The 15,969-nt window shown below is 45.6% G+C and overlaps 1 protein-coding gene across 1 annotated transcript in view; it reads right to left on the bottom strand.

The window, feature by feature from the left end:
- Nucleotides 1-15,123, bottom strand: part of SLC35F1 (solute carrier family 35 member F1) — a 226,086-nt gene extending 210,963 nt beyond the window's left edge. The window contains exon 1 of the mRNA XM_086876879.1: nucleotides 14,744-15,123. Coding sequence (XP_086733005.1) covers nucleotides 14,744-14,946 — 203 coding nt within the window. The 5' untranslated portion in view covers nucleotides 14,947-15,123. The remainder of the gene's footprint in view (nucleotides 1-14,743) is intronic.
- Nucleotides 15,124-15,969: the final 846 nt, after the last annotated feature.

Below are 15,969 nucleotides of genomic sequence, written 5' to 3'. Positions count from 1 at the left end.
GCAACCTCCCTTTTCCTCTCTGCATATACTCACGCTACTTCACCCCTACCTGAGGGGGGAACTGGCTACAGCTGATTGTTTACCAGCTGCCAATAGCCAATGGGTCTCACATGAGCTCATTTTCTCACAAACATCAGCACTAGGATCTGTTACAAGAAGGCAGGAGGAAGCTGAGGGCTTTGGCAATAAGTAGTTAGCTCAGGCATGGCATTACAATACAGATGAGCCAAATAAAAAGCTTGAGACAATAGAAAGGTATGCTTTCCCTCCCTTCCTTCCAGTTTCTTTTACCTCCTGTTTTCCTCACCTCCTCTGCCCTTGCTCTTCTCGGCTCACAGTCTCCTTCCTTTCATCATCAGTCCAGACTAGTTTAATCAAAAGTTAGCTAAAAACCCAGCTACAACAGCAACTTTTTTCAGATGGGTTAATAATCTCTGATTTTAGTGATCTGCCTGTGACAGAAACCAGACTGGCTCAGCAAATTCAGAAGGAGCAATTTGGTCAGGAGTAGGGAAGAGACAGAAATGCAACCTCCTTTTGGCAGTTCATGATACTCTGTTAGGAACAAACTCATTCCTTACCTAGCTCTGTAAAATCACTTAGTAGTTGAATCTTCACATGAGGTAACTTGTGGCCCTCTCTTAATAATTTCCGTGCATCAGTGAAGGAGTGATGGATTTGAAATGATTTCTTCCTTCTATCACTGCTTCTATTTTTTTTTACCAGTCTCCTGCTAAACCAAATCAATATGTGAATGCATGTGCTTTATTCATATAGTGCGCATATTCACATTGTAAGTATCTCAAATAATAGTAAAGATGCACATCTCAGAAATTATGACAAGCTTGTCTCTAGCACATTCTTAGCTCCCTCCCTTTTGTTAGCAGTTTCACACACAGTGTGATGAGCTTCAGCCAGGATCAGCTCTTCCCAAATGATTGCTCTCTGCTGCCATACATGTCTCCAATGAAATCAGTGTAACTTGTCTTTGGAGGCAGGAGAAAGGGTTAGCTCACTAACACACCTTCTAAGCCTGTGTGTCTGGGTTACATGGCTTGTGGGATCATCTCCAGTGTCAGGAGGACTCCAGCTGTCTCAAACTCCACTTATTCTCACCCACGTACCAGCCTCATAGTCCATGTGTAGCTACATGATGAACTACACTGGAGATAAGATCCATCTGGAAACACAAACCAACAGCAGCAGAAACTTTTTCCCATTTTTTTCCCCGTCTGACTCAAACCACCAACCCGTTTCTTGATGGTACTGTGCAAACACTTCCAAACAAAACTTTTGCTGTTTTGTTCCAGCAAAACAAAGGGGGAAGAAGCTGGGAACAGGGTCAAGAATAAGAACAAGAAAATAGGAGTGAAACAAGGAGCTCTTCTGCCACCTGCCAGAGCCTCATTCTGCAGCCCCAAATTCACCTGACACTGCTTTCAGTCCCAGGCCACTTCAGGTGCTCTTGGGAAACATCTCGTATTTTGAGAGACGGTACCTCAGGAAAGTCAGATGCTTCTTAAAAGCTATCTATCCTCCCAGACAATGCCTACATGTCCTGCACACATTAATCATTTTGTTTCTTGGCAAAGTTTGCCCATAAAGTTTCAGAGAAGCGCTATAGTCACTGCAAACCAGATGCTTCTTAGTACTATGCTCTGTTTTATAGCACTGTGTAGCATTTTACAAGCATTAACTAATCAACAACTCTTCCAGGTAGTTAAGTTTAATTGTCCCCATTTTACAAGTGCTGAACCAGACCCAGTGAGGTTGAGAGATTCACCCAAGGCAAAAAAAGCTAATTGGTGTCCAATTCTGGACTGTAAATTAGAAGCTACTGTATGTAACTTCTCTCCAAGTCCTTTAAAACACAGTATTTCCCCTCAACTGCTGCTGTAATACAGCTTCTCCTAAAAACAAAACAGGCAAAAGCCTACCCCTCCCTGTCCTGCACTGCACACATTGGTAAAGCTGCATTTTGTCCACCACTTGTCCTGTAATTTTTAGTCTTGCAAAATCAGGATGACACAAATCACCCTGCTCTGGCTTTGGTCTCAAACCCCACAGCTGGGTCAGGCAGACAGTATTCATGGGGCAGCTCACCACTTTTTTAACTCCGATGCCTACTTCTGCATCATACTTATATATGATATATTTGGGGGTGATTTTTCCCCCCCCTCAGTTTCCCTTTATCACCTGGCTGATCCTTTTGTGCATGCTATATTTAATTTCTCAGGCTTGAGCTTTTAATGCCCAGTAACTGCAGTGGTGCACAAGCAGCAGCTACAGCAGCAACAGTTAAATACAAGCCAGAAATTGGTTAGATAAGCAGCATACTCAGTGAATACAGCAACTTTTACTGAAAAACAAGAAAGAAAGACTGTCTGGAGAAGAGTGAGTTTCACAGAGTTTCACCTTACAGACCACTGGATGAAACATTATCTCTGTGTGTATGCAGCTGCTGTAGATTTCTCCACATAAATGTCTGATGAGCTGCTTAGAATTGAATTTAAAGGCTGGGCTGAGACCAAACAGTCTCTGCAATTCTCTTCTGTTCTACAGAACATTTCTGGTCTGTCCAGAGGAAGGAAGGACATTATCCCCAAACACCACTGGAGGTGTGATGGGAATAGAAATGCCAGTGTTAGAACTGTCTGAAGACTGGTCTCTCCCTCCCATCAGCGCTATCTACCAGTCTTGAATTGCAGCCCAGGCAGAGGTGATCAGTTTTCTTACCCCATATTTCTTCTGGACCCCACTTCTTTTACTTCCCACCATGAGCTTTGAATAGCTCAAGCTCTGGAAGGAAGTGAATGAGCTCCACATCAGTTACCCATTTCAGCTGGTCTTTGCAATTGCTCCTCAGCCAAACACTGCTGCTTCTGAAAGATAAATGCATGCATGGCCGCTGCTCAAAGGAAAACATGCAAATACACCACATTTGGCAGGCAACTTAGTATAAGTTACATTTGTACCTTTGTTCCCTCTCCTGCTTTGGGCCTGCCACACAGAACAGCAGCCAAAATGCATCTCAAAGATTAGGTCTGGTCTCAGAGCATTAATTTTGCACACCTAAGTTACTGCTAGACCCAATGACTGGAGTATGATCACGACTCATTTGAAGCTTGATGTATGGCATTTTGTTCAAACAAGTGCCCACATAAATGGAAAAATAATCATTAAAGGACAAAGAAAAAAGACAAATTTAAAATTGTTGGAGTGTAATGCTTCACAATAAATGGCAGCTAAATACTCTTGAGTGTAACAGTGTTTTGGATGCTAGTAAGAACATTCATAAATGAGAAAAGAAATTGGTATTGATTCTGTGGGCTCATGTCTCAATACATCTATAGGTTGTAATGTAGGGATAAATCTAATAAATTAATCTAGCTGAGTAATAATAAGTTCCATTAACACAGTAATGCATACAAAATCAATATGTATGGACAATTTCAGACATCAAATTTAACAGAAATTCTTCTACAAGTTAGAATGTGTTAGAATTTATTTATTTATAATGGGAAGTTGATTTTAGGTAACTAAAAGATGTCACATGCTTACACACAGTCACAGACAGAATTTTTCAAGTGAATTACTAGGGAATTACTTGATGTCAAACTCAAGTAACCTCTCTAGAGCAGGAGCAACTCTGAATCCCAGGGATTTTGCTTGGTTAATATAAATCCAATATAATGCTTTGATTTCTAGCAACCACCCTTCAACCACCACCATGGCACTGCATCTTACCTTGACCACTCTGCCTTAGTCCTTGAGTGCATTTCTGTTACTGCAACAGTTGTTCTGCTGTCACCATTACGTGTAAATGAGAGAAAACTTGGAATTTTCACTGCCAGTAAGAGGTGCCTTCATACATGTTTGATAACCATCACACCACCTTGCCCCTGTGTTTCTAGATTAAATCCTCCAAAAGTTCTGGAATCTACTGAATGTCTTTAAAGCCATGATTCCCCCACCACAGACTGGACCCAAAAAGAAACCCTTTAAATATATTGTCCAAAAAATGCTGGTGAGCACCAGCAGAAAGCAAAGCAGCTTTGGCAGAAGAATGTGAGAAGGCAGCAATGGAACAAGGTCTCCAGGGCTACCCACAGGTGCTGTCTGCTCTGGGACAAGCTGGACAGCACTTCTGCAAATGCTGAAAGTCCTTTTTCTACAAAGTGTTACACTAAGTACATCAAGCACCTGACAGCACAGGTCAGATATCAAAACCTGACTGGAAGTTACCTGTGCATGCCTGGTAGGTTATGCAGGAAAAGGAGTGTCCTGGGGTGACTTTATGATGCTGAATTGTATCCCCATTTGTCTGTTTAGCCTAGAAATAAGTTCTGTGCCTTTAAAACTAGATCCAAGAGCAAAGGGGAAAGAAGGAAAAGTGATGGAATTTTTTTGTGGCTGTATTCAAAAACATAGAAATAAGAGCTTTGTCTCTCTCTCTGTGCATGTTCTCTGCAGCACAGACAGGGACAGAGCCCTCCTTTGCTCTGCTAGCTGAGGCAGAGAAGTTCCCCAGACTGTGGCTTTTCTTTTCCTGGAACTGCTCAGCCTGCTCTGGACCGAAAGCCCAGACAAACCCCAGAGCTCACACCTGTGGCCCAGCGGGGCAGGGACGCGGCACTTTCCAGTGCAGGAGGGACTCACACCAGCCTGAGCGAGCCGGGCTACACCCCACGAGAAGGACTCTCTCTGCATTGGCCATCTCTTCACAACAGCAAGAGGTTCCATTGCTTAACAGTATTCATTTTCTCACGTTTGTGAATACTTTGCTTGTCAAATAAACAGATTTTTTCCACTTTTCTCCAAGGAGGTTTATCTCTCAAACAAGTGGGGGGAAGGACTGCTGCATTTTGTCCTTTAGGGAATCATCCCTTTAGAAGTTCCCTTCCAAATTTGTCCCCAGCCATGACAAGGAGGCACTTCAGCTGGTCATTACTTATATTTGGATGATGGCTTTTTCCCCACTATATGGGATGAAGCTGGGAAACCTTTTCTGCCTAAGATTACTTAATCCTCACACCTGGCCTAATGAGAATTATATTTACAACATTAAAGTTTTACTTCCTTCAAGTATCAAATCCCATACCCATTAAAATATTTTCCAGCTCCCTGCTCAACTCTTCTCATCCTACTTGTTATTTTCTGTCCTTTCTCACTTTCAATCTACCCAGGACAATTCCTACAGACCTCAATATAGTGGCAGCAGGGAGTTAAACATATTCAAAAGCATTTCATACTTTCATGCAGCAGCAGAGAGGTGCAGCAGAAAGAGACAAGGAAAGCAGCAACAGGAGAGAACCTCTAAGTTTCATTACAGCACTCAGCTTCAAGTAAGAAGAGATTTCAGAAGGCAAATGACCCAAACCAGGCAGCAGAAGCCACCACAAATACAGAGCTATTTAAGCTCCTTAAAATACCAGGGCTCAAAATAAACACAAGGTAATTAATTTAATTTTAATAAGTATTTTCTAGGATTTGTCTCACCATCAAAGGTCAAAAAAACCCAAAAGATCCATGCAGAATAATCTTGCACCCTGGGAAAGCCACAGAAGCACCTGGGTTAGACAAAGACAGAAATCTTGGTAAAAGACAGAAAGCATCAGACAAGGTACAGCTTATGCCTTACCCCTCCTTGGAGCATTTGGCCCCTACCTTTCAGTGACTCACTTCAGGCCTCCTCTTGAAGAGCTGGACATCTACCTCTTCATAATAAAGGAGAGAGAATTCTCCCTGCTTCTACCTTGCAGTCATCACTCTCATTCAACCCAGCCCAGCTCCCTCAAACTCCTCTTTCCCCTGAAAAGCACTGAGATAGCCACCTCAAGGCTACATTAAGGATCAGAATTTTAGTTATTAGGCTGGAGAGATCCAGGAGTGGAGCTGTGAAGCTCTCTTCTTCTTCAAAGAGTTGATTAAGAGGTATCAGAGCAGGAACAGATTCTGGCATCTCCCTCCCACAATGTCAATGGCTTCTTATCTATTTCACTAAAGAAGAGGAAAGATTTATACCCCACTTAACTCATATTCCATTTCTACCAAATGGAAAGCAGAAAAAGCCAACTCCCATCACAAAATACTTGCCAGATGAGAAAACCAATGAGAATAAATGTGGCACAGAAGACAGCACCCTTTTAAAACCAGTGCAGCCGAATTGCATACGGTGAAGCTTCTGGACACACACACACAACAACTCCTTTGGCAAATGAACACCAAAGAGGACAAAGTAAACTAATGGCCATCACTACAATGTTTCAAATTTTGTTTCCATTCCATTATCAGCTAATACTGGCTTACAGATTGAAATGAACACTAGGGTTATGGTCTTGCTATAGGACATAAATTACTTCATTTATCTGTATTAGAGATGCAGCAATCTGTTTCAAGCATAGTGTGCTTTTGTAAATCAACACCTTGAAGCCTGAAATGCTTTGGAGGATGAGCTGGGGGGTGGGGGGGAAAGACGTTTTCTAGTTGTAAACTTTTAATTTTCAGAAATTCTCATATTTTGCATTAAGACAAAACCATGACCTTTTGAGGTTCTTCACCCAAAGGAACCTCACAGTACGTGTGCTCACAGCAGCCTTCAGAGATGTGGCAAAGCAGAGTTAAACATGGTCTCCTAAAAAAGCACTCCCATCACCAGATTACCATGAAGTCTTACTTGCTCTCCAACCTAAAAAATCTAGTCTGGACATTAGACTTACCAAGCATGCAGTCTCAAGAAAGACCAACCCTTCTTGACAAGGTTTTGACTCATCTACATTTTCTATTAGGCAAAAAAACTTACAACAAAAGATTCACTGTCCAGCTCCAAAGTTCCTACAGGCTGCCACAGGTCAGACCCATCTGAAGGTGGAGTGTGACCTCTTATATTACATGGGGATCAGTGTAAGGAAGCAAAGGTGACCACCACACCAAAGGGATCTGAAATTATGGACTGAAGTTACTGTATCAGCTACAAACAGAAAACTGGCTTAATATATCAGTCCCTATCTTTTACTGTGAAGCCTGCATGGCATCATTTGTGGACAGAACTTTCTGGTGAGATCAAGGGTCAGCCACCTCCCCTAGGAAATTATTTGGCCATCCCCGTGTGCCATGGCACATCCCAAAAAGCCTTGCAGATGTACGGCAGTGTTGCTGTATGGGCATGGTCACCCAGCACGGCCGGGCTGTGGGGACACTCCCTCCTGCACTGGGGAAAAGGTGATGCATGAGAGTCAAACCTGCTACCTCAATCGTTTGGTGTCTCTGAGAAAAATGACTGAGAGTGAATATGTACTGAAGAAATGTTTTCTTAAGTCACGAGAAGCTGAAAGACGAACTTCAAAACTTGAAGTGTTTTCAGTAAAAATCTCAGCTAGATGGATGACAGACATAAATAAGCACAGACAGGTAGAGTAGGCAGTTCACAACATGAATCTCAGAGCCACCAATACTTACACAATTTACAGTCATAGCAATTTATGAGTCCCCATACAGCTGTTCTTGCAACAGGTGATTTCAGAGGAGCTTGAGCTCAGCTCACAAGCCTTTGAGCATGTTGTTTGGCTTGGGAACTGATTTTTTGTAGTTTTTAATGTCAAGCTTCTTCAGCAACTTCTTTTTCCTAAGATTTCCCGTTAATTAGCCCTAATCAGTATTCAAGTGCTAATCTGTGAGGCTATCTGCTGACTTAAAGGAAGGGAACACCTCACTAATAGCCCCAGTGTTTCCCTCTGCCTGCAGAAACAACCCCGATAAGGACAGAGGCTCCAGCCATCTCCAGAGAGACAGAGCCACAAAGAGCCCTTCTGATCGCTGCTGGCATCTGGCCTTCCCCTCATTAGCACATTAAAGCTGCTCTGTCCATCCCATAAGAGCCACTCTGTCCATTCCTCCCGCTTTCTCTATGGAGCCATTTATGGTGCTGCTCCTTTGAAACCCCCCTAGTTCAAGAGGCAGTAACCCCTTCCCAAAGCCCACAGCACAGCCAGTGTCAAAAATTCCCACTTACAGACAGGCACCCAGTAAGCAGCGGCATTTTGAATGTCATAGGTAGACAGGGGACACCCACATATTCTGCTGTGCCGAATTGCCCCTCCTAGGGACAGTCTTTTCTCGCTCAGTATGGAGACTGACAGGTTTGGATTACAGCACGTTTACCATATCGCATCACTTCAAACAACTCCAGCTTCTGAACAGGACCAGTAAGGCCTGTATCTCCTAAACTGCAAATTCTCAGCAGCAAAAACAAGGCAAGAGGGACAAAGCTTCCCAATCCAGGCTTCTAAACCTGTTAGAAAATGACACTCAGACACTTTGAAACCAAACTCGGACAGGTTTCCAGTGCATGCTACATCAAAAACATGGAAGCTTTTTTATACTTCAGCTGATCTTCACTCTTAAATCAAAGCATTTTGAGTGTACTATGGCATGCCAGTAAGTAAGTGTGCATTCACTGAAATAAGATGTTTGGAGAAGAGGAAGAGCATCTTTTTCTCCTGTTTTACAGGTATTTCCCTTATGCTCCCTAATCATCGGGAACACAGCTAATTTGCAGAAGTTGTCTGCTTACAAAATGGTGATTACAAGGAAACTAATAAGAAAATGAAAGAATGGACAATTTTTCATCACTTCATTTCTTTATCTGCCAGGATGCTTTCCCACAGGCAGATATGACCTTCCTACTTCCTCAGCCAAAAAGTATAATACTAACAGGCACAAGAAAGCCAACCTACTTGCTTTATCTATGCTCTGATCTCATTTTCTTTGACTTACTTCAGAATGGTATAAATATTTTTACCTAAAAGGAGAGCTCTGGCTATCTGAATTGAGCTTGGGCTCATTTTTCTACTCTCACTGTTATTCTGGGTGGACTTTGAGGAGCTATTTGTACTTTTTAAGACTAAAAATCCCAAAGGAAGCAAATTCTTTTGTTTTGAAGAAGAAAGCAAAGCAACTGAAGGTCACGAATACTCACTCTTTTTCTGGATTCAAAAATGATATGTTTGATCCTTGACTTGCTTTTCATTAAGGAAAAATGCCATAAATTATTTGGTTTGTTTGCCTCTCTGATCAGTCAACTGAAAGACATTTTTGCTTTGGGGCAATGAAACACATCATCTCAATTTTATTATTATTCAGCCCCAAGTTCTTTTTAATATATAAAATCCCTGTGTCTGATTTATTATGCAGGTGCATGTTATTAGAAAAAAAAAAAATCCACATTGGATTATAGCTTTTGATACTTGCAGTGCCATTTAAACAGCTCCCATCTCTGAAGAGTTAGTAGCTTTGACACACAGTTCAAGTTCAAAGATAGTCAGCTAGTGGGCCAAACTCTTCCTCAACTCCAGTATCAGGGAGGAGCTGGGCCTGTAACACTAAAAAAATCAAAAGTTTTACTCAGACTGAGCCAAAACAGATGATCTTTCTTTCAAAAAGAATCTAAATTGCTTTTCTTCAGATAATTTTGTTCAATACATCACTGCCTAATTTAATGAATTATACTTATTAAAAATATTTTTATCATCCTTTTCCTAAGACAGGAATTAAACCATGCACTGGCTTTATGCACAAGGCTGAAGTTTATTTGACAAAGTAAACAAGAAAAGAAGAAGAGAGAGTCACACTGCTCCATAGACAACTTTTGCAATTCACTAGTGAACAGAACGTAACCACAGAGCTATTTAAAAGATGAGATGGGACTGAATGGCTGAAATAACTCTTATTCCATTTTCTGATTCAAGTTGAGTATGTCTCTAATATTCTGATATGATTTTTAGAAAACTTCTGAGAAATACAAAATGCCATTCAGCAACTGCCAGCAAGAAAAAGCCCATGAAGACAACCTTGAAACAGCAAGATAAGGCACAGCCAGACTTTATAACTTGTATTTCTTAAGGAAGCACTAAAAGATAGAAGTGGGAAAACCCAGAAAAATGCATGTGCCATCCAGCATTCTAAAAAAGTCCTTGTCAAGGAAAGCAATACAATAGCAGTGCCTTAGACATCTCTCTGGAGATCTGAGTTCATTGGCACGGCTACGGTATTTTTTGTTTCCAGGAATAATCTCATTTACTTAGCTAAAATAACTTTGTCGTCGTATCTAAAGATATTAACTAATTTTATTTGCAGAAACTTCATTTTCCCTCTCTGTCCTACTGTCCAGGACTACAGAGATAATGCCCTTGTATAAGGAGGTGTCTTTCTTGTTGGCTTTTGTTTGGAGAAAATTTGCAAGAATCCCCCAAAGAAATTACTTGGCAACCTGCTCCCCCTGTGCTTCAGCAATGTTTAGTCTATGCAGTTCGTCTCAAGAGGTGGTAGCCAGATTTCCCAACATGAAAGTTTCCCCTCAAAAAGTTTCAGGGGACACAGGAGAATCTGCCAGGTGAGTCTCTGCCATTCAGATCACCCAGGGAGTGCAAGAAAGGGAGACAAGCTGCCCCTTGTGCTGGAATAGAGCCAGATGGAGTGAGCTGGGATGCACAGACAACCACAGAATTCCAAACCGCATGATTTATTTTCTATCTTCCCACTTTCCTTGGGAGTCAACGAGGAGCAAGTGAGTCACTGCTTATTAAGTGGTCCTCTGCAAGCAGACAGAGTTTGTGGAGTCCAATTTTGGCTTCATAAAAGTTTGGGGAAGCAAGCAGTCAAGCAGCCATCATTATTCTTGCTCTTCCCTGCAACATAGCAGGGCACAGTCAGTCAATGCTCAGCCAATGTCACAAAGAAGGCACCAGGCAGGCCCCTGCAGATGGGATTTATGGACCACGGGTGTGAGTCACAGGTCCAGGAACATATCTGCAGCACAACATTTCCCCTTAATGCAATAGCAACTCAAAACCATCCTCTCCCAACTCAGAACAATAGAATGATTAAGGCTGGAAAAGATCTCCAAGACCCTGAAGTTCAACCATTGCCCAGCACTAGGAGGCCCACCATTAAATCACAGCCCTAAGCATCACAACTACTTCAAGGATAACAGCAAGTTTGATCCTGCTGCAACAGGTCCTGTTCACCATCACTGGCAGCCCAGAATTAATACACAAACTATTCCAGTAAACCCCATAAATGCCCTGAGCATCTCCAGTCCTTCATAACTCAAACCATTCACTTTTGTGTTTTAATTTCTTTCTGCTTTCTTGTTATGGACAACTTTTTTCAGAGTGCACTGTTTGCTGTGATCACTGAACTAGACTTTTATAGGCAATCAGCTCTGCTTTCAGTGTGTTCTCTCTCAAATACCCTGCAGGGGTTGTTCCAGCGTTTCTCTATTACCTTGGGATCTACAAAGGGAACAGAGAGGAGACATTGGAAGGTGAAGTTAAAATAAGCTTCCATAGCTTGTAAAACAATTTTAATTTAGTTGTTTAATTTTAATGCCTGAATTGCCATGGAAGGCAATTCAGGAATCAGCAAGTGCCTGGGTAACTGAACTGATACAAAGAGAGTGAGAAAGAAACAATGATCACTTTCTGCCACTGTCTATGTCCTTTCCCCTAATGTCTTGTTTCGTCCTTGACCATACCAGCGTCTGTTCCCTCCCTGGGCACAAACTTCTTAGCAGGGCCTCTTGTGACAGAACAAGGGTTTTAAACTAAAAGATTAGATGTAAGGAAGAAATTTTCTATTATGGGGTTGGTGAAAGTCTGAGAGAGGGTGCCCAGAAATGTGGTAGATGCCTCATCCCTGGAAACAATCAGGGTCAGATTGGATGTGATTCTGAACAACCTGATCTAGTTGAAGATGCTCCTGCTGATGGCAGCAGGGGCTGGATTAGGTGACCTTTAAAGGTCCCTTCCAACCCAAACCATTCTATGATTCCACCAGCCATAACCAGGTTTCTGGTAGCCCCAGTTGTTGTCTACATTTTTATTTTGATGTCTGCCTGAAGATTCCCTACTTTTTGTAGCAGAAAACAGAAGCACAATGAATCAGTTGGGAACCTTCCACTAATGGTAGAATTCCAAGCAAATGGTGCACACAAAGCACAGATAGCACAGGGAAAGTGTTACCCTCTTCTGGGAGAAAAACGATTGGAAAAGCCCATGTTTAATTTGTTGGGGTCTCCTACTTCTTTTTAGGGACATGCCATACATTATTTCTTTCTTTCCCACACGTGTTTGCAGGCTATTGTTTCCATACAGGATGAAAATATAAACATTGTGTCGGAATTCATTTTACTGTATCAACAGAAATACTGATGAAAGCTGTGATGTTACACACAGACATCAGTTCCCACGTAAAGTGGAAAGAAACTTAAGGAAATCTAACTTTTGTAAAACTTCCATTGATACACAACATGGGACTGGCTAAGAATTAAAACATCTCAGTAACATATCTTCTCCTACTCCATAAACCACATAAATTTGGAAAAATTTTACTCTTATTTCATGTTTGAGGAGGAGATAAGAAAACAATCATGAAAAAGTGACTTACTCCCATTACTTAGGCTGCCCTTCTGGGCTATGGGAGATCTCATTTCTAGGTTCACATTTATGAATTGGAAGAGGTTTGAACTTTGGTCACCAGAGAAAATTTCTACCCTTCCCCCTCTTAAAAAAGAAAAAAAAGAAAAAGAGAAAGAGAAAGAGAAAGAGAAAGAGAAAGAGAAAGAGAAAGAGAAAGAGAAAGAGAAAGAGAAAGAGAAAGAGAAAGAGAAAGAGAAAGAGAAAGAGAAAGAGAAAGAGAAAGAGAAAGAGAAAGAGAAAGAGAAAGAGAAAGAGAAAGAGAAAGAAAAATAAGAAGAAAAAGAAAAAGAAAAAGAGAAAGAGAAAGAGAAATAAGAAGAAAAAGAAAAAGAAAAAGAAAAAGAAAAAGAAAAAGAAAAAGAAAAAGAAAAAGAAAAAGAAAAAGAAAAAGAAAAAGAAAAAGAAAAAGAAAAAGAAAAAGAAAAAGAAAAAGAAAAAAAAAGAAACCCCTAGGTATTCTCATTTCAATCATATAATCACATATAAAAACAACAAATATTGATTTGACATTTTATCTACAGCTCAGTCATAAACATGCATAAGCATGGTAAGTGCTGTATGAATTAATCCAACACCTCCTAGCCATGAAGACTGTGGTCAATTTGATGACTCCCCAGAGCTCATTATTACCACCCTTGCACAGGAAAACCTGCTGCTTTTGTATCTGATCTCTTCACCACATCTTCATATTTCTCTTGGTGCCCCTGGGAAAAAACATCCTTTCCCTAGTGTCTTGTTTCAAGACTGACACACACCTCAGGATGACCAAGCAGGAGGGCGGGATCTGGCAAGCACAGGACGCCTAAGATGACACGGACTGTGGGGTTGAGGAATTGAGTCAATCTTACAATACGGAGAGTTGCAAAATACATGCGTACAAGAAAATGTGTAACTGAGCTGAAGCAGCTCTTACTTGTTTCAACTTCGTTTCAACCCTTGTCATGCTCAAATAACAAAAGATAAGCATTTCCTCGTCACTGAAGCTTTGGAGAATCCTCCTGGAATGGTAACAGTTAATTACCTGCGTGTAATAGGGATGTTCCGAGAGCAAATAGCTTCATGTATTTTTAACAACGTAACACTTGTAGGAATTGTAATTTTTGAATATTTAAAAGCTTCATCTTCAAACCCAATACACCCATTTAGAATAGCTGTGTTCAGTTGCTCGTCCATGTTACATGAATCCGAAACTAAAGCCGGGACAATGGGGCCAAGGCTGCTTGCACCATCCCATTGCTGCAACTGCTCTGTTAAGAACGTAAGAGTCATTAGGCAGTGATAGAGGCATTAGGAGTGATAGCTCCAGCTGGCTTTTCAGACAGGAGCTCCTTCTGGAGAAGAGCAACCAGTTAGGCACTGGATGGACTCTGTTTTGTAGTAAAACCCTCTGCCCTAATCAAATGCAGTGCAAAAGAAACGACCGGCAGGGAGGGGAGCGTAAAGGATTCACTAAGATGGTTCCAGCGTTTTCTTGTGCCTTCGGTGAAATAATTTACTCCGAAGTACCCTGCAGTTTACCCATCTTCGCACTGACCACTCTGAGCCACACGCAGGGGCGAACCGAGCGGCTCGCCTCTCGCCAGCAGCCCCAGCGTGCTGCTCCGGGGGCAAGCGAGCTGCTCGGAACCGGGCAAAGATCCCCCACGCCGCCACCCGGCACCCCGGAGCATCAGGCCCCGGCCGGCCGCCCCAGAGGCCGCCCCTTCCCCGCCGCCCTCTCGCCCGCCGCCCGCGCTCCAACTTCTCCGGCGGCGCCTCCGCCACCGGCCGGGCTGCGGCAGCGGGGATGTCTGCTCCCTGCTCCCGCCGACCCGAGCCTGCCCGTGACGGGCCAGGAGAGCCGGAGCCGGCGGGAGGCGCGGGGGCTCCGCTGCGGAGGTTGTGCTTGTGGACACGGCAGGTGCGACCGGCACCGGCACCGGCGGGGAGGGCTCGGGCTGGAGGCTCACGCCGCCGCCTCGGAGGCAACAATGGGCCGGGGGAGGCTCCGCGCCGTCGCTCCCTGCCCGCCCGGGGCTTCTGTGGGGAAAGGCGCTGCCAGCCCAGCCTAGCCCAGCCCAGCCCAGCCTAGCCCAGCCCGGCCGAGCCGAGCCGAGCCGAGCCGAGGCAGCCGCCCCGCCGGCGCCTTCGTGCCCCGCTGCTCCACTCCTCCAAGCGGGCCGGGCCGGGTCGGGGCCCCTCCGACGGCGGCCCTCGGGACCTGCGCGCCCCAGGGCGAGCGGCACCGTGCCGTGTAGCCAGAGCCCCGCTCCATCCCCTGGCCTCACCTGTTCAGCACTTTCCTGATCCTCTGGCGCACGCTGGAGGAGGGCGCGGAGATGCCGCTCCTGCCGCCGCCACTGCCGCCCTCCGCCGGCAGGTTCTCGATGGTGGCCACGACATGGCTGGGCTGCGGCGGGTGGTGCGGCGGCGGCGGCGGCTGCGGCGGCGAGGGGTGGCGGTGGTGGCGGTGGCGCTCGGGGGAGAGCATCGCGGCGGGGCTGCGCCTCAGCGGAGAGCGGGGCGCATCCCGGCGGGAGGGCGGCGGGCGCTGCTGCCGCCGGCGCTGGCTCCCTCGGCTTCCGGGCAGCGCCAGACCCTCGCCCGCTCCTCCCTCACTGGGCTGCCATGCAGCGAGGGGCGGGATGCTGCCGCCGCCGCCAGCGAGTGCCGCTCACGGCCGACGAAGTGGCAGCAGTTTGGCGACCCTCCTCCTCCTCCTCCTCCCACACCCCCCGCGCCCAGCCGGTGCCTCCCCCCGGCGGAGCCGCCGCCGCTGCGCCGCCTCGATCCCCTTTGTTCCCGCTCGCCACCGCCCCGCGCTCCCCTGGCGCACGGCTGCTGCCGCCGCTCGGCTCGGCGCGGAGCCCTCCGAGCCCCCCGAGCGCCCCGAGCCCCCCGAGCCCGGAGCGGCGGCGGCGGAGCCCTGCGCACCGCGGTGCCGCCCGCCGGGCGCGGCCGGGGCCGCCAGGGGGAGCCCGCGGCGGCGGCAGCGCCCCCGCGGAGCCAGCGCGCCGGGACCCCGGGCAGCGCGGCCGGCGCCGCTCCCGCGGGGCTCCCGGGGGCTCTGCCGGCCTCCAGCCCAGCACAGCGCCGGGCGGCGCGGGGAGCCGCGGCGGCGGGGCACCGAACTTTGCCCCGTGAAATGCTCATCGGTTTTCTTTGGGGTGTTCAGTCCTCTCTTTGGGGTGGGTATTTTGGGGGTGTTAAGTTGTCTCTCTGGGTTGGGGATGCTCCCAGCTGGGCGGCAGGGCACTTCCCCCGCTGGCCGGTGCTGTGTGATCACCCGGGAGTTGCCGTACACTTGTCTTCGGAAACCCGGCACGGCCGGCGTCGTCTTCAACCAAGTGGGAAAAGTGTAAAGAGAAAAACCGCTTCTGAACAACGCCCTGGCTCTTACACTGCCAGAGGCACGTAAGGGACTGAGGGAGGCATGGCAGTCGCTGTAAAGTTCAGAGCTCCATACATTTTTCATAGAGACGGTGCACTTGAAGTTCATGCCTGGGCGAGGCTT

This window comes from Cyanistes caeruleus, chromosome 2 (genome assembly GCF_971803275.1).
Source record: "Cyanistes caeruleus chromosome 2, bCyaCae1.hap1.1, whole genome shotgun sequence".
Taxonomy (NCBI): domain Eukaryota; kingdom Metazoa; phylum Chordata; class Aves; order Passeriformes; family Paridae; genus Cyanistes; species Cyanistes caeruleus.
The sequence above is the reverse complement of the archived record's forward strand: the minus strand, read 5'-3'. Positions and strand labels throughout refer to the sequence as shown.